Source organism: Diceros bicornis, chromosome X, assembly GCF_020826845.1.
Source record: "Diceros bicornis minor isolate mBicDic1 chromosome X, mDicBic1.mat.cur, whole genome shotgun sequence".
NCBI lineage: Eukaryota > Metazoa > Chordata > Mammalia > Perissodactyla > Rhinocerotidae > Diceros > Diceros bicornis.
In genome coordinates this window covers 24765722-24792576 of record NC_080781.1, presented here as the reverse complement: position 1 = coordinate 24792576, position 26855 = coordinate 24765722, and the positions used below count along the sequence as shown (strand labels likewise).

At 37.6% G+C, this 26855-nt stretch overlaps 2 protein-coding genes across 2 annotated transcripts in view; one reads left to right on the top strand and one right to left on the bottom strand.

Annotated features, from left to right (window-relative positions):
* Positions 1–26855, bottom strand: part of IL1RAPL1 (interleukin 1 receptor accessory protein like 1) — a 585053-nt gene that overhangs the window by 499975 nt on the left and 58223 nt on the right. Inside the window, exon 3 of the mRNA XM_058535661.1 lies at positions 350–536. Coding sequence (XP_058391644.1) covers positions 350–536 — 187 coding nt within the window. The remainder of the gene's footprint in view (positions 1–349; positions 537–26855) is intronic.
* Positions 20521–23702, top strand: LOC131400838 (transcription factor SPT20 homolog). Its single transcript, XM_058535598.1, has 3 exons — positions 20521–22422; positions 23302–23494; positions 23629–23702. Exons 1-3 carry the CDS (start codon positions 20521–20523, stop codon positions 23700–23702), a joined length of 2169 nt encoding a protein of 722 aa, XP_058391581.1.

Here is a 26855-nt window from a genome sequence, read left to right as displayed (position 1 = left end):
GACATTTTGGACTGTTTATATGGAGAGCTCTGAAATCAATGCTTAACATACTTTAGTTCCTGAAATTATCAACACAGATTATAATAGACTTGAAAGAATTGTCAGTATAAACTAGATATGAACATAAACACAATAGCTTATTACAATGGACTACCAATATAAATATTGACTAGCATTTATCAAAACCACTGGTTTGAAAACTTATAATGACCAGAACAACTTGCTATAATATTTTAGGAAGGCAGAGCTAAACTATATCACACTCATTTAAAGTATTTTATCCAACTTATTCAAGAGTAAGATACGCATTAATCTATTTATAAGCAATAAAATCATTCACAGTCCATACCTTATACCATAGGATTTCAGGTTCTCTGCTTGGTAGTAAAAAATCTTCTATGTCACGGCACGAAATTTCCTTGCTTTTGCTAAGTTCAGCTTTATCAAAGTACTTCATCTTGGAATTGTAGCAGAGTCCAGTGTCATTTTCGCCCACTGTCAGTGAGATGGATACTTTCATACAGTAAGTGGAGTTTCTGTAACGAAGCAGAATAAATATGGTGGCCTGGTGTGAACAAAAAGCAAGTGCTGCCAAGGCAGTGTGTTTACTTCACTTAAAAAAAAAGAGAGAGAGAGAGGAACAAAACCACAAAAACTCCATTGATTAATTCATGTTATGGTATATCATGGCTTATTCCACAGGGTTCTCTCTTGTCACTCAGCTAAACAGTGCTTGGTTCTGTGAAACCATGTGTATATTTCTCATTTGCTAGAAAAAAAAAAGTTTTTTATTATATACGAGCTTGGTTTGAAAAAATGTTCAATAAATATTTTTGTATCTAGAAAAATGAAAGACATAAAGGAAGATTTAGGTCAGGAAAGAAGTTAATCCTGGGCTTATGCTAAAATAGGCAAACTCAACAGAGAAGTAGAAAAAAGTAACTGACCTATTATGCATAATGGAAGGATAGTAATAAGGCTGCTCAATTCTCATAGTACTGATGACACCAGCTCAACACAAGGTTGATATAAGGGAAGCCATATTGTAGAAAAGACACTATATTCTGACTTTGAATGAACTCTGATTAACTAACCCAGACATGCTCTGTAGATTTTTTGGCCCCTCCCAGATGCTATAAGTTGATAACTTTGTTCTTTTGAGTTTCTTAAGATCGTCATGACCCTTAGGCAGAGGGTCTATGCTGATAGCCATCATCAATGACAACTGAAAGATTAAGTATAGGGCCTTGCTCTGGTCTCTGATGCATATCCAGTAAAATAAAAGACTATCAGAAACTAAGACCAAATTCCTCCCCCACCCAGAGACCAGCCCCCTATATAACTGGCCTGTAGTCTTTGTTCTGTAAGATGGTTCTTTCGGACATTAGTTGGCCACCTTCCCCCTCGCTAGCAAGCTGTAATAAAGTCCTTTCTCTCCTACCACCTTGCCTCTTGATTATTGGCATGTCTTGTGGTGGGCAGATGACCCCCTCCTTGGGTGGTAACACTGGTTGTCTTATAAGAGGAGAAGTTATCAACAAGTCTAGGAAGAAGACAATCCTGGATAAAAGTATTACAAACTCACTATCTGTACAGACTCACATCCATTTGGGTTGGGACTTGGAGTCCAGGCTGTCAGACAAGAGAAACATTCTAATGTATTAAGTAAGGACAACCCCATACTGATTGACAGATTCTACAGAATCAGTTCATCAAATCAGTGTCTCATTTTACTACTTGCTGGTTCCTAAATCAGATTTATAAATTGGAATACATGAGAATAGAAATCATGTTTAGAGATCTCTTTGAAAAAGCTGGGCCAAAGGAAGTTTTCTTGTAACTTCCTATTTCTGTTTGCTATTTAAGTCTCTGGACTTTCAATGAACATTGATAATGTATCAGGCATGGTGCCAGGTAGTGAGAATAAAGAGAGGACTAAAACATCAGATTCAAGGTTTTGTAGAGAACTTTTCATTTGGTAAGTGCCCAATGGCTTATTTGTGTAATTGGCCATCAAAGTCCTAGATTTGTGTTTCACTGCTTAGTATCTCTGCAAGTTTGGGCACCTTAATCTTAATCCTCTGAATCTCAGGTGGGGTGTGGGACAAGACTTGTCCAAGTATTAAAAGGGATATTGAATCAAAATCTGCTTGGCCTGTCATAGACGCTCAGTGATGTTGGTTCCTCTCTGCTCTGCGTTGGTGCACATGGAATACAGCCCCCAAGTCCTCCTCCTCATTCAGCCAAGGTGATTTGACATTTAAGCAGCAATTTTATTTAGATTCTTGCTTTCTTTACAAAATGCTAATATGACATGATGAGAACGGCCAGAAAATAGCTAGGTTAGTTGTGGTATAATAAAGAATATATCTGGTCTTTGTCCCTGGTTCCTGGCACAGATATCATAAAACTCTTGGAATTTCCTGATTGGTAAGGGTGTCTTTTGTTATTCAAAAAGGGCCCCGTTTTGATTACACCTGAGTTTATGCTAATAAGTTGATTTAGGGTGGAGTCTCTACAGCCTCAGGATGGGGCTGGTCACCAGAAAGACCAAGTGACCAGAGGGTTGGAACTTCAGCCCCACTCATTGACCTTCAAGAAAGGGGACAGGTGCTGGAGATTAAGCTCTATAAAACCTCTAGAACAAAAAGATTTGCTGAGCTTCAGGATTGTTGCGCACATGGAAGTGCTGGGAGGGTGGCATGCCCAGAGAGGCATGGACGTTCTGTGTCTCTTCCCCATACCTTGCCCTACACATCTCTTCCATCTGGCTGTTCATTTGTATCCTATGAAATATTCTTTGTAATAAATTGGCAACAGTAAGTCAACTGTTTTCCTGAGTTCTGTGAGCCATTCTAGCAAATGATTGAGTCCAAGGACGGGTTGTGGGAACCTCTGATTTATACCCAGTCTATCAGAAGCACAGGTGAGGACCTAGACTTGCAATTGGCATCTAAATTGTAGCGGAGGGACAGTCTTGTAGGACTGAGTCTTTAAGCTGTGGGATCTGATGCTAACTCTAGGTGATAGTGTCAGAACTGAATTGAAGTGTAGGACATCCAGCTGGTGTTGCAGAACTGCTTGGTGTGTAAAAAACTCCCACACATCTGGTGTCAGAAGTGTTGAGTGTAGAAGAGCAAAATAGAGTTTTCCTTTACAGTCAGTTATTCAGTTTTATATTGGGTAACAAAGAAAACTGCTACAAAATTATTATGTAGAATTACTAAATATATATGTCTCTAGATTCAAACAATATGTAACCTACAAGTAGATCTAAAATACTTCATAGGTGAAATGTTTACCCTTTAAACAAAGTCAATCAGTAGCCTGAAAAAAGTCCTGAGAGAACACGTTCAGAAATTTTACTAGAATGATAAGACATATTCCCTGCCCTCAGCCCCTCACAATCCAGGAGATGTGATACACAAGTAAACAGTTGAAATTCAATGTGATAAGCACTACAAAGAGCTATGTACTACCAGAGTAGTGTCAAAGAAAGAAACAAGACTTCATAAACTGTGATATCTGGTTGCCTTAAAGAATAAGTGAGAATTGGGCAATTTTAAGGAAGGTTATTTCAGGGAACACTATGCACAAAGTCTTGAAGGCATGAAACAACTTGACATGTTTGAGGAATTGCCAACAATTTGGTGTAGCTGGATTACGAAGTAGTTATAAAGGAACAGCAGGAACTGAGACGGGAGAGGTGTGCAGGAGCCAGACTGAAAGTCATGTAAGCCACTGCAAAGAGTTTGGACTTTATGTTAGGAAATGATGAAATTTGGATTTTGGAAAGATTTCTCTGATTGTAGTGAGAAAAATGGATTGGATGGGAAGGAGGACAAAGTGCAGTCAGACAAATTAGAAGGCAACTGCATTTATTTAGGGAAAAAAATGTCAGCTCCAACCAGGCAATGCCCATTGAGATAGAAAGGAGGGATCATGTTCAAAATATATTTAAGATGTAGAATGGATATGTGAGTGAAGGAGTAAAGGAAAGAGAGAGGCAACCAAGATGAAGAATTTTTCCCAGATGAGTATATGAAAGATAGAGTCAATCTTCCAGCATGGAAAATACTGAAAAAGAAACAGCTTTGAGAGAAAAGAAAGTATGTTCAATTTTAGCTTGAGCTTCGCACCCAAGTGAAAAAAAAATCCTCTTTGGGTTTCCAGCAATACTGCTCATGCATTATTTATTAATTTTACTCTAGTACAGACTAGAGCATGCTCTTCCCAGACTCATTTTAAGATAATTTTTTTTCAGAAAAAAATAATTATCTAACTTAAGCTATCCATTATCTTAGGACACATTCAAATGTGTCTTAAGAAAATATTCAGGTTTTGGAATTAATATTGATATTTGTACAACACGTTAGAATTCTGAAAGAACAGAGACTTTTCTAAGAAGTAAACCAGTGAATTCTAATTTTGAACCTTCCACAATAATCTTTTAAATTTATGAGTTTTAGGTTTTCTCTCTCCTCAAACTATTGATTACTTTTTTGTGTCTGTTTCTCCTTATATCAAATACAAGACATTCTTGAATACAGGCAGAGTCCAGTTAAGTGCAAGAGCTCCAAAGCCCACCTGCAGAGGTTCAGATTCCAGCTCGATCACTCATTATTTTTGAAAACTAGAGAAAGTTACTTGGCTCTTTAAGCTTCCATTTCCTCATTTGTATAGGAGAAAATAGTACTAAAGACTCCCTAGGTTGTTGTGGGAATCAAACGAGTTGAAATACATAAAGAGCTTAGAACAGTGCCAGTCTTACAGCGAGCACTCAGCGAGTGTTAGATCTTATTATCAGTACTGTGTCCCTTTTCCCTGCCTCCTTTGTATTTCCATTTCACAGGGTGGTCACACAGTGATCAGGAGGTAGAGCAGACAGTATCACCATGATAATGCCTTCAGGTCTTAGGTGTTTTATTAGTGTGAAGGCTAAGAATACAGATAAGTTCTTATATTTTTCACCTGGGATATCTGAGTGGGCTGGACAAGAAGGAGTAAAGTTGATGAAAAATAATATGGACTCCTCACCCCAGGCTGACCCCTGATTTTCAGAAAGTAGCTCCAAATGAGCACACTTAGGTATTCTTATTTTCCTGACTTTTATTCCCCAGCTCTGTGAGGTGACTGCCGATTTACAACTGTCTGGTAATGTCTGGAATTCCAGACTCCCCAGGATAGCACTATTTTCAAATTACTTTCAATGTATTAATACTTGTTTACGGTTTCTGTTCATCAGGAGGTGATTTTAAAAGCTAAAAATAGAGCAGCATCCAATGAACGCTATAGTCCTATTTACTGAGAAGAGCTAACAGGAAGCAAGCAACTTGTGTCATATTAATAAAAATATGATCCTCCTGAGGGGAATTACGCACTCTCCAAGTAAAGAGTACCATCCGCCATCATCAAATTTGCAGCATGACTGCTCTGATGCTGTGGCTCCCTGGCATCAGGGCAAGACTGTGGAATGAGGCAAATGGGGTAAGGAGAATGCTCCTACAGGACTTACGGTAAAAGTCATCAGCACATCCTTACTCGGCTTCTATTATTTACAACAGAGGAGCTGCAATCTAGGCAAAAAGTTAAATCATGACTGCTGGTTTTAATGTTTATAAAATGGCCATACATGTATATGGAGAAAAGCGTTGTTCATAATTGAGAGCCAACACTCAATTATCCTGTCCAGTGAAGAAATAAGATTAATGTGAATTTTAAAAAGATCTAGTTTTCTCCGGCAAGGGTGACCCTGCAGTACACAGCAAGTACACACAATGTATTGTACAAACAATTCAGACAGAGTTACTTCTTTTAACTTCCTGAGGTTACAGCAAAGGGACTCAATGATTTGTCCAAGTTCTATGATCTAATTAGGGGAAGAAATGACATTAGAACTCACATCTTTAAACTTCTAATTCATTTGTCTCTTCTATCCGCTACTGGAGATAATTAGTGCTGGGTTAGCACACATAAAATATATATACATAATATATTTAGCATTGTTTAAAAGAAAAGAAAGTTACCCACTCTTAGCCTCTGATTTTATATTATTTTACATCTCAAAATAGATGTCTTCTGGAGAAAGGCAGAATAGGCTTCAACTTGGATTTCTTTGAAAATGTAGGTCCTTAAACTCCCTAAAATCTAATAAGGACCAAAAGGGAGCAAGTAGCAGATCTTAAAGAAACATCATGGTTTCTTCAGCTCTTTCTACTACACATCTTCTACATATATATACATACTTGTAAAAGGACTGGCTTCTGAAAGGACTGGTTTAGGGTCTTGTCTTGTAAGGGAGAAAAAAAATCTAACTTTAAATCCAGTGCAAATATTAGGAACTAACAAATATTTTTGGACATAATCAAGAAGCCAATATATGACACAAAAATAAAATAATTTCTGGAAGTACAGTCTCTGGAAGTCAGTACAGTGCATTGAATTTCTCCACGGGTTTCTTAGCAGTGTGCCACTTTGAAATAGACAAAGATTCTGAATGGGCATGCATGGGAGCTACCAAAGGGTTTAAAATTCATCTTTTAAAGGATGACAACTACAAATCGAGGTATGGAAATTTGAGTAGTGCAGGCAGGAGGTAAGAAAGAAAAATATGTGTAGGAAGGAAAATTTTGTATATTACCTGATTAGCTGATACAGTATAATAAAAACCATGTTATGCCATACCTAAGGGTAGCACAGTTTCAATTATTCTGTAATCACACTTCCTATGCATGATAATGTGTAATGTTCAGTGTGTCTCTTACTCTAACAGAATTACCAGTAACGTGATTGTTAAATATATCCTCTAATGGTGTCACTAAACACTTGACTTGTATGTTATGTTAATTCTCAGGTCCCTAGGGGAAATAATAACATTTTCATAATGTTTGCAAATCTTTTCCCAGTTTATGAAGTGCTGAGAAAGACAGTTAGGGATTCGATCAATGTTTTTAAAGAATTAAGTTGTTCTCTGCTTCTACATTTTATATAGTCCACTCCAACATTCATTGGTCATTTTTCAAGTCATAATCTTTGTACATAATTGTTTTTGTAAAAATAAAAGCACAGAGTACTTTTGAAGTGTAATAAATGTTTGGGCACTGAAAAGCAGCACAGAGAGACAGTAGATCTGAAAGTTCAGTTACTACAGACCATAGCAGAACTGAACTGTCGGTAAGGTGGTTCCTTAACCATAAATTTGACCATAGTGTATAATCACTAGTTGTAAAAACCAAGTGTTGAGAATCAAAAATGTCAGGGTTCGATTGTCGAGGAAACGTCTTATGGTTTGTTAAACCTTAAATATACTTTGATAGTTTATTACTAATCTTAAAGCCTTCCAATTTTTTCCATATTTTAAAATTTTTCTATCAGCCTTTATGGTGATGCCTGAAGCTAAGCATGTGGTCCCTCTGTTATATCTTATCTTTCTTACACACACTATGTTTATAGCTGCTGGCACTAAATGTGAAATTTGTTTGGATTAGGTTTTCTTTTCAGAAGAGCTCTGGAGGACCTATTGATTTAACAGTGGTTGAAATCAGCCCTTGTGAAATGATTAGAGTGAGAGCATTGAGCAAACGATAAAATCAAAAAATGCCAGTTTATTGCCTTCTCATTTGAAATTCTTTTTTAAAAAATTTAACTGGTAAACTGAACTTAATTTATGGTCTTCTGCTAACTATAAATTCAAAATAATTATCTCCCTCTTTTTTGGTGGAAAGTGATTAATATAATTTTACTGTTTTTATTTTTCTAGCCTAATATTCTAGAATATTAGATTTGAGGAGGCCTCGGTGTGTGAATGCTAGTCCAGTATTTCTGTGCCTGACTTATTCCTGGGTATGAGCTCTTTCAAACTTTACCACTGTAGACCCCAAGGTCTCCTTCCAGACTTCTTGAGAGAGAGGGAAAGGGAGAGAGAGAGGAAAAAAAACATGTCACTTAATGAAATTGAAGCCCAGGACGTGGATTCAAGGTCACATAAATTATAAATAATTTATTCAGAAAAGCCTATGGCTGACCTCCTGTATCTTTATCCATCTTATTCCTTTATTTTCTTCATATAAATCACAATTTGTAATTATTTATTTCCAATTATTTGGCTGCCTCTTCTGTTAATATATATTCTTCTCATAATATGTAAAATAAGAGAGTTAGCTGTATGCTGTTTGAATTCTTAGAGGCACACTTTATTTTTTTAACTGAGGTAAAATTCACACAGCACAGTATTAACCATTAACCATTTGGAAGTATACAATTAAGTGTCATTTAGTACATTCATAATGTTATACAACCATCACCTCTATCTAGTTCTAAGACATTTTCATCATTCCAAAAGGAAACCCATACCCCTTAGCAATCACTCCCCATTTCCCCATCCCCACAGCCCCTGGCAACCACCAATCTGCTTTCTGCCTTCCTGGATTTGCTTATTTGAAATATTTCAGATAAAAGAAATCATACAACACGTGGACTTTTGTGTCTGGCTTCTTGCACTTAACATAATGTGTTCAAGGTTCATCCATGTTGTAGTATGCATCCGTACTTCATTCTTTTTTTTTTGGATGAATAACAGCCCACTGTATGGATATACCATATTTAGTTTATTCGTACATAAGCTGATGGACATTTGGGCTTGTTTCCGTTTTAACTATTGAGAATAATGCTGCTATGAACATTCATGTACAAGTATTTGAGTCCCTTCTTTTAATACTTTTGGGTATAAGAGTGGAAATGTTGGGTTCTATAGTAGTTCTATGTTTAACTTTTTGATGAATCAGGCACTACTTTTAAAATATCTCTTAAGCTCTTTCTCCCCTTCTGAACACTCCAATTTCTCCTGGCACATGAGAATAATCTGTTACAAGAATGTGTTCACTGACAGCCTATTGAGGCTATGGACTTAAAAGTCCTAATGATTTCCATAAGTGCCTAGTACGGTGCCAGGCATATAGTAGGCACTCTCAATAAATATCTTTTAAATGAATGAACTAATAGTTAATAGTTACATAGTTATGATTACATTTCTTTTTTGCTTAATCAGTCTAAACAATTCTCACCTACACCCCACCATACTAGTTTTTACCCCCTTTCATTGTATGCTTCTTTGAAATAGCACACACTTCTTGACAGTGAATGTGGCAAGCAAACAGGTGTCTTCCAGGCCCAGCAAAAATTATAATACAGCTGTAAAGATTTCCTCGCACTAAATAGCTAAATCACCTGATTATCTCCTTCTCCTACATTAGAAGGTCCTACAGCAGACCTTCTAATGGTAGTTGACCTTCTTGATTTGAAAGATAAGGGAAAGGAAGGATAAATGTGTGAGTCACATTTGGGTCAGCTGCAAATCACTTTTTTCCCCTCTAAGCATCACACAGGCAACTTTTTTTAAAAGCGATTGTATAGTTCTTGTACTATAAATCTTGCTCCTGCACTGTTGTGGAGAAGAGGTGACCTAGGATCTAGATGCTCAACTAATCCTACACCCTACCTCTCTGATTTTACAATGAAAATTCCAGGGAAACTTCTAACAGAGTAAAACAAAATCTATATTGATCTCTAAAGAACACAGAGAACTACCAGAGTTCGCTGAAATTGTACTCATTCACAAATAGATTTTTCAGAGTTAGATTAATTTTTGGAATTTTAAAAACATGTTTTTTTCCCTACTGCTTGTAAACCAAATCTGGACAATGTCAGGAAACAGCCCTGATAATCATAGATTTTTTTTTTCTACTTATACTTCTCTAAATATTTTTTAAATGTCATAATGGCACATGTTTCATTCAGATTTACTTTGCAGGTCAATATTTCCTGATAATAGCTTTGCTTTCCTTGACTTCAAAAGAAAAAATATAAGTAATAAATAAAACTAACTGTGAAGATAGTAAATAACCTTAATTATAAAAATAAAACTAACTGTGAAGATAGTAAATAACCTTAATTATAAAGGATATTTATGTCATATTTTTAATTATATGTATAAGACAGAAACTGAATCTATTCCATAAAATTGACAGAATTACGTATTTCCAGACTCTGGAGACTGGTGTAGATTTAAAGATATAATGTTTACCTAAATTCAGAGTTTCATGTAAAGAGTGACCTCTTTGAATTTAGCATATTTAGAAAGTGGTCCAATTTCTGCAGTCACAAAGAAGACAGAACAGCATGTCTGTATTCGGGAAAACTATTCCTCACCTAAGAAAGGTTTGGGGGAAGTGGAAATGGAAGCCAGAAATGCTCCCTGAAGGAGAGATGGCAGCCACTTGCCTCGACTTACATGTTCATAGCACCAGCTTGGTGCGCTAATTTGAAGATAACATGTGACATCTTGCTTGCTTTTCCCATCATTTTCTAATTTCACATTTTTCAGCTTTTTCACCTCCTTTTCTCCTGTTATCGTTTGAGACAGTTTCATTCCGTGTAAATTCAGCATATTGCCTCTTAAACTTCTCAGAGCAAAGGCATGCCATTTCATAAAAAACAAACAAAAACATTAAGCCCAGCAGGGGACACTCACCATAGTATAGGAATGAATACATAACTATCATTTATTAAAGGAGTGAATTAACTATCACTTATTGAACATTTAAAATTCATTCCTTCACTCAATACATATTTATTGGACAAAGACTATGTGCCTGGCCCAGCTGGGGATAAAGCAGTGAATAAGCAAACTACTTGCTTTTATGAAGCTTGTAATCTACTGGGAGGAAATGGTGGAGGGAGGAACATTGTGCAAAAAGCTTTATACAGCACCACTTCACACCCATTATGATGGCTATTATAAAAAAATGGAAAACAACAAGTTTTGGCCAGGATGTGGAGAAATTGAAACCCTTGTGCTTTGCTGGTGGGACCGTCAAATGGTGCAGCCACTGTGGAAAACCAGTTTGGTGGTTCATCAAAAAATTAAACATAGATTGAGCATATGATCCAGCAATTCCATACCTAGGTATATACCTAAAAGAACTGAAAGCTGGGACTCAAACAGATACTTGTACATCTGTGTTCATAGCAGCATTACTTACAATAGCCAAGAGGTGGAAACAACTAAAATGTCCATCAAAAGATGAATGGATAAACAAAATGTGGTATATATATGCAATGGAATATTACTTGGTTTTTAAAAGGAATTAAATTCTGATATATGATACAACATGGATGAACCTTGAAAATATCATGCTAAGTGAAAGACACAGAAGGACAAATATTGTTGGACTCCACTTATATCATATACCTAGAATATGAGAGATAAAAGTAAAATAGAAGTGACCTGGGGTAGGGGGGAATAAGGAATGGGGAGTTATTGTTTAATGGATACAGAGTTTCTGTTCGGGTTGATGAAAAAGTTCTGGAAATGGATAGTGGTGATGGTTGGACAACATTGTGAATTCACTTAGTGCCACTAAATTGTACAATTAAAAATGGTTAAAATTGTAAAATGGTTAAAATTGTGAAGTTTTTGTTTGTATATTTTACCACAATAAAAAAACCCAATAGATACAGAGATTAGATTGGTGGTTACCAGAGGGAAACAGGGGAGGGAGGAGGGCGAAAGAGGTGACAGGCCACATGTGTACGGTGACGGATGGTAATTAGTCTTTGGGTGGTGAACATGATGTAGTCTACAGAGAAATTGAAATATAATGATGCATACTTGAAATTTATATAATGTTATAAACCAATGTTACTTCAATGAAAAAAATTTTAAAAACATAACCATAAAATTAAAACAAACACATTGAATTATATACTTTAAATGGATGAATTTTATGGTATGTGAATTATATCTCAATAAAACAATTATTTTAAAAAAAGCTTTATATGCATTATCTCATTTATTCTCCTTTTATGTACTCTCATTTAACTCTCTCACTTTAAATATCATCTCTGTCTTTTGTCTCCTGTATTTCTGTCTCCAGCTCTAACCTCTCTCTGAATTCTAGATTTATATATCCAGTTGCCTATTTATCATACTTATTTGAAATCCGAAAAAATAACTTCAGACTTAAGGTGCCCCCTAGATAAATCTTTGATTTAACCCTCAAATCTACTCTTACCCTAGTCTCTCCTATCTGCCTGATGGCCACACCATTTACCTAGTTGCTCAAGCAAAATACTTAGAAGTCCTTTGAGACCTCACAGTCTTACCTCAACAGAACTAGCATGAGGCGAGTGAGGGGGTACTAAAAACTCAAAAGTTGTTAAGATAAATAATATTTCAATGCAATATTTAAAAAATCAAATTAATACAAAAAATCTACGAGAACAATAAAGGCTTATAATTCTTTAGCATACCACTGTGTTTTATATTTATCTTATCAATTATCACTAATTGATATTTTCTTGATTTTATTTCTTTATATAGGTATATATTTTGTCTTCCATACGGCGTAAGTACCATAAGAGAGGGAGTCTTATCTGCCTTGTTCACCACTTTATCTCATAAATATGTCCTCCAGTTCCCGGGATCTCCTGCCAACTGACTTCGAGGTTGGATTTTTCCAAGATAGGATCAGTCATTTCAGCTTCTGGGTCTGTTAAGACCACTTCCTTCCTCTTTCTTTCCCTCCAGAGACAGGGGTGGTTGTGGTTTCCTGCTGTTGCTAACCCCTGGATTGTCTCATGTCCTGCCACTTCAGCTTTTCCAACATATTTTTATAACCCATTCCTCATATTAAATTCCCCTTATTGAACTACTTGGAATGAATTTGCTTTAAGTGACTAGATCCTGGCCAATACAGAAGTTTAGGAAACAAATATCTGAGAGTTTAATCTAAATTATACATAAATTCTTAAAAGTCTCCCATGAAGTAAAAGAAAGAGGTAAACAAATTATATAATTATATGTTTGCAAATGGTACAAATAACACTGTTTAAACAGGGCATATTTAATAAATTAAGGTACTTTTGCATTTTCCTATCTATTATGAAAGCCTTTTATTTATATATCTAAAACAAAAAAAAAGAGAGAAAAGGAAAAAAAAGCAGAATTAGACTATGAAGTAGTTTAATTTAAAGGCAGAATTATATGTTTTGGGGGAGAGACTGTTTTATTACATATGATTTATACATATTTCACAGCTGGTTTCTTTACCACAGTTTTTATGAAATTTTAGTATCAACTCCAGTCAATAGTAATTTTCAGACTTTTCTGACTATAAAGAAGAACCATTAATCTGAATCACCTACAATTCACGAAAAGAACAAACGGTTTAAATACCAGCAATCTCATAACTTGACTTGGTCAAAACAGGCCATATTTAGAAAAAAGAATATGGTCTAATAATTTGTATTTCTTTATAAATATAACACACTTAGAATGTGACAATTATATTAAGGATTCTTGTCAACACAGAATGTAGGAATAAAACACTTTACACTTAGGTTGTCAGAATATAATGCCATAGAGCAATGTTAGAGATACAATTAAAAGTATTAAAAACAAAACACAAGAGGGTCTAATTTTTATCCAAATGTGATAAAGAATGCAAGAAGAAGAAGAGGTTTCAAGGGCAAAAGAATCCACTAACAAGCTGTGTGATCATGGATAACCGACTTGTCTTCCCTGAATTTCAGTTACCTGATCATAAAACTATATGTATACCTAACCTCATAGAGTAGTTGTGCGAAGCAAATAGCAACCTGATGTAAACACACTTTGTAACGGACAAATCACTACATAATATGTATTATTGCTGCTACTATTACCTGCAGTGATGGTTTAACCCCTTTTTATTGTCAACCTCACTACATCTCTTGAATCTTCTCGCTTAGGCCCAATGTTGTTTCACATACTCTTCATTATTCATAAAATTTCACTATTGGCTAAATATGGAATTTATATCAAGGCCACCACTTTTTAAAAGCTTAATCTCCTTTCCAGCAGCACCCCATAAAAGAGATAAATTACATAGCTCTTTATATTTAATCTCCTTATCCTACTGTGAATATAGCCCTCTTCCATTTTTGTTCTCCAGATCCAACTTTTCATTTTTACAGAAAGGTTCAATATGAATAAAATACCCTTTCTGGGAGTGAAGTCCCATACATTTGAAATTCAGTTAAACTTGTCTCATACTATTTCCAGAAAGAGCTGCAGTTGATGTGAGGCATAAAGTGGAAGGCATCCGTCTATGCAGCCGTACGGAGACAAATAAATAAATAAAACACCATGAATGAGAGCTTGTCTGTTATTAGCTCTGCTCTCTTTTCTTAGTTTCAGATGGATGAATCACCAAGGGGATTCTAAAACTGGATAGTTAAATATTTGTGGATGTCAACAGCTGTGTACATGGAACAGACATTTTGAAATTCAGTATTTTCAGAAGTATGGGTCATATGAAAAACACTTATCCCTAGTCAGAGGGGAGGTGGAATAATTACACAGGAGACTTTGCAACAGTCAGCTGTCAAAACTACTTTCCTGTCAATACTATAAGATTATCTCTCATATTCTTCTCATAGGATAAAACTGTTAAGAAGTATTGAAAATGGCTTTATTGTATACATGATTTCCAGTTACAATATCTGCTTCTTCCTTAAAAGTTCATTATGATGATAGCAAGAACAAAAGGACATTATGGAATGGAGGAGTTCAACCTCATTATATGCAGTCTTATCAAGATGCAGGGTTTTCCCAAAATTATTCTTCATACACACATGAAGAATATCATAATGATTAATTGGACATCTTTTCCTTGAGTGCTTTCTTAAAGCTACAATTTATGCTGTTGCATAAATTGCAATCATTTATGTAATCATTCCCAATCACAAAACTCTTCTGTTCACTAGTCTTTTAAACATAATTGTAATTGACTACCTTGTTGGCTAATTTGCAAAAGCTGTTACGTTGCTTCTGACTTCTGTTTTTCTTTTTTTTTTTCAATTTCTTTTTTTCTTTTTGTTGGTGAGGAAGATTGCCCCTGAGCTGACATCTGTGCCAATCTTCCTCCATTTTGCATGTGGGACGCCGACACATCATGGCTTGATGAGCAGTGTGTAGGTCTACGCCTGGGATCCCAACCTGCGAACCCGGGCCACTGAAGCGGAGAGCACGAGCTTAACCACTATGCCACCAGGCTGGACCCTGACTTCTGCTTTTTTTACTAATATGGATTTATTTGGAATCCAAATTATACAAAATATTGCTATATAGTTTGACTTGGTAGTTATTGATGTCTTTATTTACCATTTATTGTGTCTATAATGTATAAAGCATATAACATGAATAAGTTATTAATTTGAATTGTGGCTTTGGGTATGTTAGTTTCTCATTTGTCAAATTAAAGTCTACATAAAGGCTTACATCCTTTCCTAAAATTCCAAAATAACATTATTGATAATATCTTTACACGTTATATTTACCTGATCCATTAGTGCATTATTGAGAGATTTTACACAGAGGTATTCTTTGTGTGTACGTGTGTGTCCTCTGTCTACCGGTAACTCACCTCTTTCTCTTCACTAATAAAAATCTTTCAGTGGTAGTGTAAACTACTCTCCTCACTTTCTCAACACAGGCTCATCCCTTTCCCTGCTATGGTCTGAATTTGCTTACATATATTTCTCAGAAAATTTTGTTACTAGGGTTATCAATAACCTCTTGGCTTTCAATCATTATCTGGCTTGAGCACAATATGACATTTAATGCCACCTACGTCCATTCATCTTGAGATTTTATTAGAGGACCTTTTCCTGCTTTTCCATTTGTGGCTCTATTCATTCTCTCCTTCTCACTTAAATGTCAGTATTTCCCTAGGTTTTTGTGCTTGCTATTCATTTCCTCTTGAGTGCTCTTATGTTACCAAGTGATACTCAGAATGAAGTACTGCTGCCCTCACTGAGAGATAACAGTTTTATACTGGTGGTGTACAAAGTAATAGAGTAAATGTTGCACTTTTTTAAGAAATTGAAAAGTAAGTAAATTTTTAATGAATACATGTCAATGGTGGAAAATTCCTGCATGAGTCCCAGCCACCCTGAAGCTAAACCTGGGGGCAAATCCTATTACCAGGTTCTTTGTTATCCATAAGAATTGGACCAATTAACACTATCAACAACAATGTTTGAGAGTATCTATTTCTCTACACCATTAGCTAACATGATAAGCTATGAAGTGATTTCATCTTTGGCAATCTACTAGACAAAAATATGGTCTTTTTTTTAGTCTTAACTTGCAATTCTATTATTTGTGAGGTTTAATGTCTTTTCACGTACTTAAATAGCATTTGTATTCCTTCTTTTGTGAACTGTCATTTTGATCCTTATTTTTCTCCTGGCTTAATGATCTTATTTTTATTAATTTGTAGGAGGCTTTTGAGGCCAAATTCTGAGATGAGAAATACTGACAAATGACTTGAGACCAGGTAGATTAGAGCACTGGTTATTGGGGAATCAAAAGCAAGGAGCATAGAAAGAGCGTAGGACCAGAGGTGGTCGGTCGTCCCTTATCAGGAAGAATGAGGTACATTTGAGAGGAAAGGTGTCCTTTGAAGACTTAGTGGTGAAGAGAAAAAAGGAACTGACTGAAAATAAAAAGCTCTAATGAACCAAGATAGTGTCAAAGAACCAGAAGAAACCAGACTTGTGAAAAAAATGTACCATTTGTAAAAATACCACCACCAACAACAACAATAAAATCTACATATCATAATGGCAGGGAAAGAAGGTGGTCTTTAAATATGAAATCAAGTAAGTCACACAATCCCCCTACCTTACCCACTTCAAAGTAACTTCTATTGCTGGGTCAGAAGGAAAAAAGCCAAAAAATGAGAATCAATACAGCAGAAAACACATCTGCATACAAAAACAGCCATACTTGCAAAAAGCAGAAGAAAATTTTAATTCAACACTCCAACATTAGTTTTGTACTTAAATAAGCAATTGAAGAACTGGAAGAACAATATGAATCATAAAATTAAAAAAAAAACTCCAAATATTAAATAACAAATGACAGGAAGACGTGAAACAGGAGCTAGTCAAACTCAGGGGAGACAGGGAATGAGGACTAAATTACAAGGTGCCTGTGGCAGGCAGAATTTCTAAAATGTCGAGTGAAAGATGATCTACTCTAATTCTCAGAACATGTGAATATAATGATTTATATTACTCCTGTAATTATGGTATGTTATGTGGCACCATAACTTAAAACAGGGAAGATTATCCTGGATTATCCAGTTGGGCCCTTAGAAGCATAGAGCTTTCTCCTGCTGGTGGCAGAAGAAGAAGTCAGAGACACTTGAAGCATGAAAATGATTCAATGTGCCAACACTGGCTTGAGGATGGAGAAGGATAGTTGCCAAAGAATGTGAGCAATTTTTAGGAATGGAGAGTGGCCCCTGGTTGACAGCCAGCAAGAAAATGAAAATCTTAATCCTATAATCACAAGAATCTGAATTTGGCCAACTACTGGAATGAGCTTGCAAGTGGATTCTTCCTCAGATCCTCCAGTTAAGAGTTCAGCCCAGCCAACCTTGATTTTGGACTTGTGAGATGCTAAGCTGGGCCTGCCCTGTGTTCTGACCTACAAAACTGTGAGAAAAAAAAAATGAGTGTTGTTTTAAGCCACTAAATTTGGGGTAATTTGTTATGGCAGCAATAGAAAACTAATAGAGTTCCCAAGGAGAACAGGTATAACTACAAATAACATAGGGTCATAAAGGATAGAGTAGAAAAGAGACAAGAGAATAAAGCATTACAAAAAGGTTTAGAAAGAATATGATGGAAAAGACAGGAAGAGATTATCCAACGTACTTATAACTGAAATCCCTGAAGGAAAAAAAGCAAATCAAAGGAACAGAAGAAATATTTTAAGACTGTAGTTCAAAAAAACTTGGCTAAAATAAAAGCTGTAAATTTACACATTAAAAGGATCCATAATGTACCCAGGAAAACTGAAAAAGAATGGTCAATTTCAAGAAATATCTCAGTAAAACTATACCACTTTAAAAATAAAGGAAATATCCTCTGAACCTCCAGAGAAAAAGGTCAAGTCACTTACACGGCAAAGAAAGCACAAAGCACAACAGCAGAGCAACATTTTCAAGAATCTAAAGGAAAGGACAGAGTATGAACCAAGATTTTATAACCAGTAAGGTTTTAAACATTAAAAAAAAAAAAGGATCTCAGGAAATATTGTACATATGAACCATTCCTACAAATAGAGAATGAAAATTTTACAATGAAAAAATAAAGATTTGGAGAAATTTTGGTAGCGAGCATACTTAATTGAAGATCTGGTACTAAAATAAAGGTAATATTAAGGTTGGAGGAATAATGTGTAAATGTTATCTGCTCTGATAAAATAGGAATAACAGAACTAAAAAAATGCAAAGAGAAGGGAGAAAAGAATATGATTCATTAACATGTAGGTGGGAATTAAAATATTATTTAAAGCTGACATAATAGTAAAAGTCTAAGTAAGAAAAAAAGAGGACTAAAGTGATTATATAAAGATATTAGTATAAAGATAACTTGTGGGAACAAAAAAATGAACACAAAATATAAAATATATGGCAGAGCTGTATAATCTTTTTATATTAAGGATATTAGTTCTTTCTAAAGTATATTGCAAATATTTTCTCCCAGACATTAGCATTTAATTTTATTTTAATTGCTTGCCATGTAGATTGTTTTTTATTTATTTGTAATAATTGTATCAATCTTTCACTTTATACCATCTGGATTTTGTGTCTTTCAGAAAGACTTCCTCCACTCTGCAATTATATATAATTTAAATTCTCCGATATTTTCTTCTAGTAGTTTTATAGTTTCATCGTTGATCCATTTATTTTTATAGAAATGGTAAGATAGACAAAGTTTATTTTTTTCTCAAACGTTTCTTTTTTAACAACATCACTGAGTGAAAATTGTATCTTTTCTCTGCTGACATGTGATGCCACTCATTGTATAACAAACTTCAGCATGTTTTGGGAATCAATTCTCAGATCTCTAAATGTTCAACTTATCTCTGTTGAAATTTATGCACCAGTAACACATTGTCTAATATGGTAGAATATCTGGTAAGACAAGTCTCTTGCCATTGCTTATTATTTAAAACTACTTCTTCACTATTTTGGGGTGTTTATTTTTCCATGTAAGCTTTAGAACTACATGACTGGTTCTAATGGGGCATCTTTATGAATGAGCAGTTTTGCTTCAAAATAAGTAATTCAACGCACTACATTTGTGAAAAAACCCACAAAATTTTCATGGTATTTTAAGATGATATCCAGTTGGACACCTGCCACCAAATTCCCTATCACCGTTTCCAAATGCTCCTCTGCTTTTAGGGGTAGTTTCATAGAAAAGCAGAAAGAGGCCAGGCTTTGGAGCTGGAGATTTAGATCTGTACTCTGCCTCAACTGCTTACTTACCATTTTGTGACCTTGAGCCCATTACTTAAGTTGGTTGAATGTCAGTTTTTTCATTTGAAAATAGAGGGTAAAAATGCCTGCCTTGTAAAGTTCCTGGAACATTAGATATGGTATTTTGAATAACTTTGTAATATGCCTGAATCTTGGTGAGAACTCTCTGGAAAATAATTTCAAATAGATGTGGACAACATCCTCATCTATAGCTCCAATCTAGATTTCTCTCCTAACTCCAGAATTGCCATGACTTGACTCGTTTAATTTGTCTGATAAATTTCTATTCATCCTTTAAGAAAGCTCAACTATCACCTCTTTGGGGAATAGCTTTTTCACTTTCCCATGTTTAGCACTTCCTCTCCTTTATCATTCTGTCCAAAAGTCTATAAATTGGGGTGTATTCTATTTATCTAGTTAAATGTTTACCTCCCCAAGGAAACTGTGAATTCCTCCATGGGAAGTCATTTGTCACTGGTACTACTGTCTTATTCCTAGCATATTATCATAATTCATTCTCAAAAGTAGCTGTTGGTTGAACATACATTTTTTATGGGAAGGAGGAGAGCATATAGGACATATTTATATTTGTACTTTTCTATTCTTTGTTCTTTATTTTACAAAAGCAAAGGGAAAAAAGGATGATGCAGCATCAGTCCCTAGAAATGATTTTTACCGTTATCTTGTAAAACTGCATAGACCAGACACGAATGCCCAGCCCAACTCGCCAGTAGGAACCACAGGCACCAGAACAGAAAGCGCAGACCACTAGACAGAACACCCGCTACCGGGAGGAAGGTGCAGCCCGAGGAGGCACGCAGGCGCACAGAAGGCTGTGTGCCCTGAGCCTGCCACCTCGACTTCCGACTTCCGGCCTAGTCCGGGGCAACGACGCAAGGCAAGGCGAGGCCCAGTACACAGGCCGCAACCCATACAGATATAGGTATTATCGGAAACTCACGAGAATTTTGTATAGCGCTTCCTTGGGGTGGGTTTCTTGGAGTCTATATTGGAGTTAGGCCAGTCACTCCGCTGTGGAGTTGCGGCGTTTGGTAGACTATAATCGATATTAAAGAGGGGATTTTCGCCCCGTTCATCCCTTACGCTCTTCATTCCTTCAGGGCCCCTATTTGATGCCACAATGCAACGAGCTTTAGAACGAGCTTTGGATAGTGCGGACTATGTCATCGCAAGTGCCCAACAGAGACCTCCTAAAAGGAAATACTCACCTAGTGGGGAAAAATCTCTCTATGAGAAACTATATGACATATATGTTGAAGAATGTGGAAAAGAGCCTGAGGTTACGGAGGAATTAAGAAGCAATGTGAACTTGTTAGAGAAGCTGGTTAGGAGAGAGTCGTTGCCGTGTTTAGTGGTCAACCTATACCCGGGAGAGGGCGGATATTCGCTGATGCTCAAGGGGAAAGATGGATCCTATTTGGAGACCATCCGACTGCCTTATGAAGAGGGAGAACTGCTCGAATACTTGGATGCGGAAGAATTACCTCCCGTTTTGGTGGATCTCCTGGAAAAATCTGAGGTTAACCTTTTCCACTGTGGCTGTGTCATAGCAGAAATCCGGGACTACAGGCAGTCCAGTACCGCGGACCCTCCTGGTTACCAGAGCAGGCACATTCTCTTACGACCAACGATGCAGACTTTAGCCTGCGATGTCGAGTCCATAACCAGCGATAACCAGAAATGGACCCAGGAAGACAAACTCTTGCTGGAGAGTCAACTGATCTTAGCCACAGCTGAACCACTGTGCCTTGATCCTTCTGTATCTGTAGCATGCACTGCAAACAAGCTGCTTTATAACAAACAAAAGATGAACACTCGCCCAATGAAACGCTGCTTCAAGAGGTATTCCACACCGTCCCTGCGTCGGCAGCAGGAGCTGTCGCATGGTCCACCTCCTCCTGAGCTGAGGGTACCGTCTTCTCGCCAAACAAGCACAGAGAGTAAAGCAGGTGAGCAGTGTGACCTCACAATTCCTGGAGCAGGAAATTGTGTAGATATGTGGAAACAGAGACCCTGTGACTTGGCTGTCCCTTCTGAAGTGGATGTGGAGAAATATGCTAAAGGGAAGAATTCTGTCAACTATGATGACTCACAACCACCAGTCTGGGCAGCCCATGAAGTAAAAGACGATTCTCCATTTGAATGGGAAGCCGGCGATCACTACCAGAAAACAAGGCTGACCTTTATGCATTCACTTAATGATCCCCTTATTTCTGGAAAAAGAAGTTCACGTAAAAAAGTCAGATTTGAGAGACAGATGTCTCCCCCCGACTCCTCCAGAGATGACCATTCAGACAGTTTCGTGCCTGGATCAAAGACTGATGTTGGGAGGGTAGTCAGTCGGTCTGAGGAGCTGGTCCAGAACAGCAGTTGTCCAGTCAAGATGTCACACAGCTCCAGTGGCTCAGCCAATCTCAGCCCACTTTCTCCAGGGAAAGAAACAGCACAGCCTAAGCCCGTGTTCGTTCAGCCTTCAGTCCCGGAAAAGGAAGTCACACCTCCACCTCCACCCGTCAGTCTTCCCTGGAGCTCAGGAAAGAGTTCCTCAGGGAGCAGTTTTACTCCTCAGCAGGCAAGCAGCTTTCATAAATCTCCATCTCCTGCCCCTGCTTCTAAGCCACCGAGTCTTTCCCAGAAATCCTCTGTGGAAGTGAATCGAGTTAGCATACTTCCTGCAGCCGTCCTGTCCACTGCCAGCTCCTCACAAAGAACCCTGGCCGCCCAGGTCATGGCCAACCCTGCTGACCTCAAGGTCATCCAAGTGGTGGGCCCTGTTCCTGGAGCCCAGGCTTTGGGGAGAGGTCCCAACCCGGTGCTAAGCTCTACCACTCGGGCCATAGCTCCTGCAGGAATCAAGCCCGGCAACCTGCCCTCAGGAGGTCGGCCACCAACTGCACCACCGGCTGCACCACAGCCACCTTCTCAAGTAGGTGTTCAATTTATTTTAAAAAATGAGTCAGGTCTCAGGCCCTTAACTCTACTCCAGCTTCCACAAGGTTCACTCATCTTGAACACCCAGCAGCAGCCTCAGCAGCCACAGCCTCAGCAGAAGCCACAGCAGAAGCTTCACCTTCAGTCGCAGCCCCAGCGGAAGCTGCAGCCTCAGCCACAGCCTCAGCAGAACCTGCAGCCTCAGCCTCAGCCCCAGCCTCAGCCGCAGCTCCAGCCACAGCCTCAGCAGAAGCTGCGGCCTCAGCCGCAGCCCCAGCGGAAGCTACAGCCTCAGCCGAAGCCCCTGAGGAAGCTGCAGCCGAAGCCGAAGCCCCAGCGGAAGCTGCAGCCGAAGCCGCAGCTCCAGCCTCAGCCTCAGCCTCAGCCTCAGCTGATGCTGAAGCTGATGCTGCAGCCTCAGCCTCACCCTAAGCTTCAGCTTCAGCCAAAGCCCAAGCCTCAGCTTCAGCCTCAGCCACAGCATCAGTCGCAGCTTCAGCTTCAGTCACAGCCTCAGCTGCAGCTCCAGCCTCAGCCGCAGCCTCAGCCTCAGCCTCAGTCGCAGCCTCAGTCTCAGCCGCAGCTCCAGCCTCAGCCTCAGCCACAGCCTCAGCCTCAGCCTCAGCCTCAGCCGCAGCCTCAGCCTCAGCCTCAGCCGCAGCCTCAGCTCCAGCCTCAGCCGCAGCCTCAACCTCAGCCTCAGCCGCAGCCTCAGCCTCAGCCTCAGTCACAGACTCAGCCTCAGCCTCAGCCGCAGCCTCAGCCTCAGCCTCAGCCTCAGCCGCAGCTCCAGCCTCAGCCACAGCCTCAACCTCAACCTCAGCCTCAGCCTCAGCCTCAGCCTCAGCCTCAGTCGCAGCCCCAGCCCCAGTCGCAGCCCCAGCCCCAGCCCCAGCCCCAGCTTCAGCCCCAGCCCCAGCCCCAGCCTCAGCCTCAGCCTCAGCCGAAGCTGATGCTGCAGCCGCAGCCTCAGCAACAGCAGTGGCTCTATCAGTTGATTCCACAACAACAATTTCAAGAACCCACAACTTCTCATCCCCAACAGCCAGTGCCACAGGGTTCTGTACAAGGTTCAGCCAGTCAAAACATGGCCTTATCTGCTCAGCAAGCTGTTGTCATTAACCTTAGTGGAGTGGGAAGTTCTCTACAGCCCCAGACAGCTGTGTTATCTCAACTTGGCTCTGCCCAGAGAAGACCTGGGCAAAGTCTTCCTCAGCAGAGAGTCCAGCTCTCCTCTGCCTTGCAGCCGCAACTGCAGCTGCAGCTACAGCCACAGCCACAGCCACCGCAGCAGATACAATGGGGAATCTTGCAGCACCCAGTGGCTGTGGCAACAGTAGCAGCCCAAACAGGTCAGCCACATCCACCTAGTGAGCATACAGCAAGCCAGCCAAAAGGTAAAATGAAGAGAGGCACACAAATCACTCCAAAATCTTGAGTCTTGCATTACTTTTTTTCTCTTTTTAAAAAAAAACACAAGAGCACTGAATCAAAGGGTTTCTAAGTTTTTACTTCATTTTCGTCTTTAATGTCTCAATATTTTACATTGCTAGGTGTAAACTATACGGAAGCACAACTCTATGCTTCTTAAATAAAAACAGAGAAATGATTTAATGAAAAAAAATGGATGCCTGTGAGGTCAAAATCCCAGCTCTGCAATTTACTAACCATAAGCCTATTTCCTAACTTCTCTCAATCTCCATTTCCTCATCTGTAAAGTGTGAAGAGTAATATATACTTAAGTTTATTGTCAAGGTTAATGTAAGATATATTAAATATTAAAATTTAAATTTAATTTAAATTAATTTTTAATTAATAAAATTATTACACATTTGAAAGAAATAAACATAAGTACTTAAGCTGAAAATGAACTACAGTAATAATATTAGTGCAAATAATAGTTTTGTTACATTACATAAGAGTAAACCTTAGAATCAATGGCAAATATGCCATGGAAAATTAATTCTTAAAAAAAAACATACTAGACTTTTAAAAATAAGCAAGGAATTTGAAAACCTAAAGATTTTCTTATGTATTCAAATATATATAAACAGAGAGAGAGAGAGATTGATTTTAATACTCTATTAATAAACACTAGCCCTTTTACTCTACCTAGATGCTCCACTTTGTGAATTCTCTATCTGATGAAACTGGATGCATTAGACACTTGTAATTCATTCTTTAGTAATTGAGGGATGATTTGGATATATGACTCAATATCATTTGCCAGACAATATTCTTTAAATACATTATTCATGTGGTACTTATTATTTTGCAAACACTTCATAATATACAAGTGCACCTGCTGTCTGCCATTCATCTTGCTCCTCTGTTCTGTCTCAATTATTTTGTCCCCATCAGACAAGATAATAATCATGAGAGAGAAAAGGTAAAAGTTTCTTGACTTATAATGGGCAAGTGAATGAAAAATGATAAGTTTAGATGAACTAATGAAACAAATTACAACAGGGAATTATAGGGAAAAGAATGAATAATTGTGATATGAAATATCTTTAAATATACCTGCTAATTAAAAATGATTTCTGCAGCTCCTAAACAATGTATTTTAGGATAACAGAGTAAGGTAAGAAACTAAATGACTAGATCAAACCCTCCTCCCACAAAAAAACTTGGTTAAATTCATACGTGTGGATAATACTTTTAAAATATTTTATATGTAAGTGTAAAGATTTACATCACTCAAAATTGTCATCTTCCTGATTTTCTGGAATTGAAGGTTGCTTGAGAAGAATGAGCTATTGAAAACGTAAGAAAAATGTACTTGTTAAATAGTTATTTTTGTTGAAACACGTTATTTTGTTGTAATGATATTTGCTATTTGAGCCATCCCTTTGGATGACTGGTAAACATCTTTCACTTAAAGTGTACAAATATAATGCATTAATCATTTCCCCGAACCTATCAGAACCTTTATTGTTTGGTGTTAGAATAATTCACAATGTAATTGAATTAATTTCCAAGTAATTTTAAATAATTTTAAACAACAGAAACTCTTTCTGCATACCCTTATCATCCCAAACTACTTCTACTTAAACTTGTGGACTTTGAGGGATTCTTAGAGAAATTCTTAGACTTCCTTCTTAACTGATGAACAACCACCCAAATTAAGGTAATAGTATAAAAAACTTGGAAGTAGAATGAGTCCTGACGGTACCAAATGGACTTATGATAAAATATTTTCATCTGTGACATTTCTGACTATGTCACACTCTTTTGCTTAATATCCTTCCCTGCATCTGCATACTATGTGGAATCAAGTTCAAACTCTTTTGTTTGGCTATACGAGGCCTTTTTTGACCTAGATTTGGCTTATCTCTCCTCCCCATCTCCTACCACTTCCACAGTCACATCTATGGCTTGGGCAGTACTTAACTACTGGTGCTCCCTATGTGCCATGTTCTTCCTCGCTCCCATGTGTTGGTGGAGACCTTTAACCGGGAACTCCTTTCTGTTCTCTGCTCGTTGTTGAATACTCAGCCTAAGCACAATCCCTCTGGAGTCTAAGTCTATTTCCACATCATCCTTTATTACAGTACATTTTAAACTATTTCACAGGGTTGCAGATCAAATATGATAGTGAATGTAAAGAAAAATAAGAATTGAAAATATACATTTTTCATCAAATGTATAAAAGAGTATACAAAAATGTATAAAAAAACTCAAAAGAGTACTAAATGGGAATTATTATTGTAAAAAATAGGATTTATGTAATAATAGTACTTTTACCAGTATTTGAATAGAATTTCTCTTTAAGTAGAAGTTAAAATAATACTTATATGTAAGAAACAAGAAAATTAAATACAGCTTTTCTGTTTTCTTGGCTTTGAACCAAGAAAATATTCTTGAAGTTATGATTCAGTCATAGGTCATTCTGATGAACTGTAACAGAAAAGTATTCTTTTACAAATTCCAAGGCCGAAATGAAGAAGAAGAAGACAAGTCAGCAAGCCATCTCTTTTTATTTCACATCACCCCATTTCTTGTGCATTTGTATTTCTTAGAAGTTTTGAATTCTGGGCATATCCTAAGCTATGCAAATAAAATAACATTCTCCTTTCTCTGTTTACCTGTTATTACATCATGTGATAATAGTCTCATGGAGTTTTATTAGATTGGGGTGCTATGTTTGGGATGATAGGACTTAAAAACAGATGTGGGGAAAAGGGAAGTTGTTCAATGAGTAGAGTTTCAAGAGGAAAACGTTCTGGAGATTTGTTGCACAACAATGTGAATGCAGTTGGCCCTTCATATCCACAGGTCCCACATCTGCAGATTCAACCCACTGTGGATTGAAAGGCCTACAATGGTTGTATCTGTACTGAACACGTACAGACTTGTTTTTTGGTCGTTATTCCCTAAACAATAGAGTACAACAACTATTTACATAGCTTTTACATTGTATTAGGTATTATAAGTAATCTAGAGATGATTTAAAGTATATGGGAGGATGTGTGTATGTTAGATGCAAATACTATGCCACTTTATATAAGAGACTTGAGCATC

Coding starts and splice junctions, on each gene's coding strand:
- LOC131400838 (XM_058535598.1), top strand. CDS start 20,521: ATGCAACGAGCTTTAGAACGAGCTTTGGATAGTGCGGACTATGTCATC. Junction 22,423..23,301: donor TCATCTTGAACACCCAGCAG/CAGCCTCAGCAG, acceptor CAGCCGCAGCCT/CAGCAACAGCAGTGGCTCTA. Junction 23,495..23,628: donor TCTACAGCCCCAGACAGCTG/TGTTATCTCAAC, acceptor CCGCAGCAGATA/CAATGGGGAATCTTGCAGCA.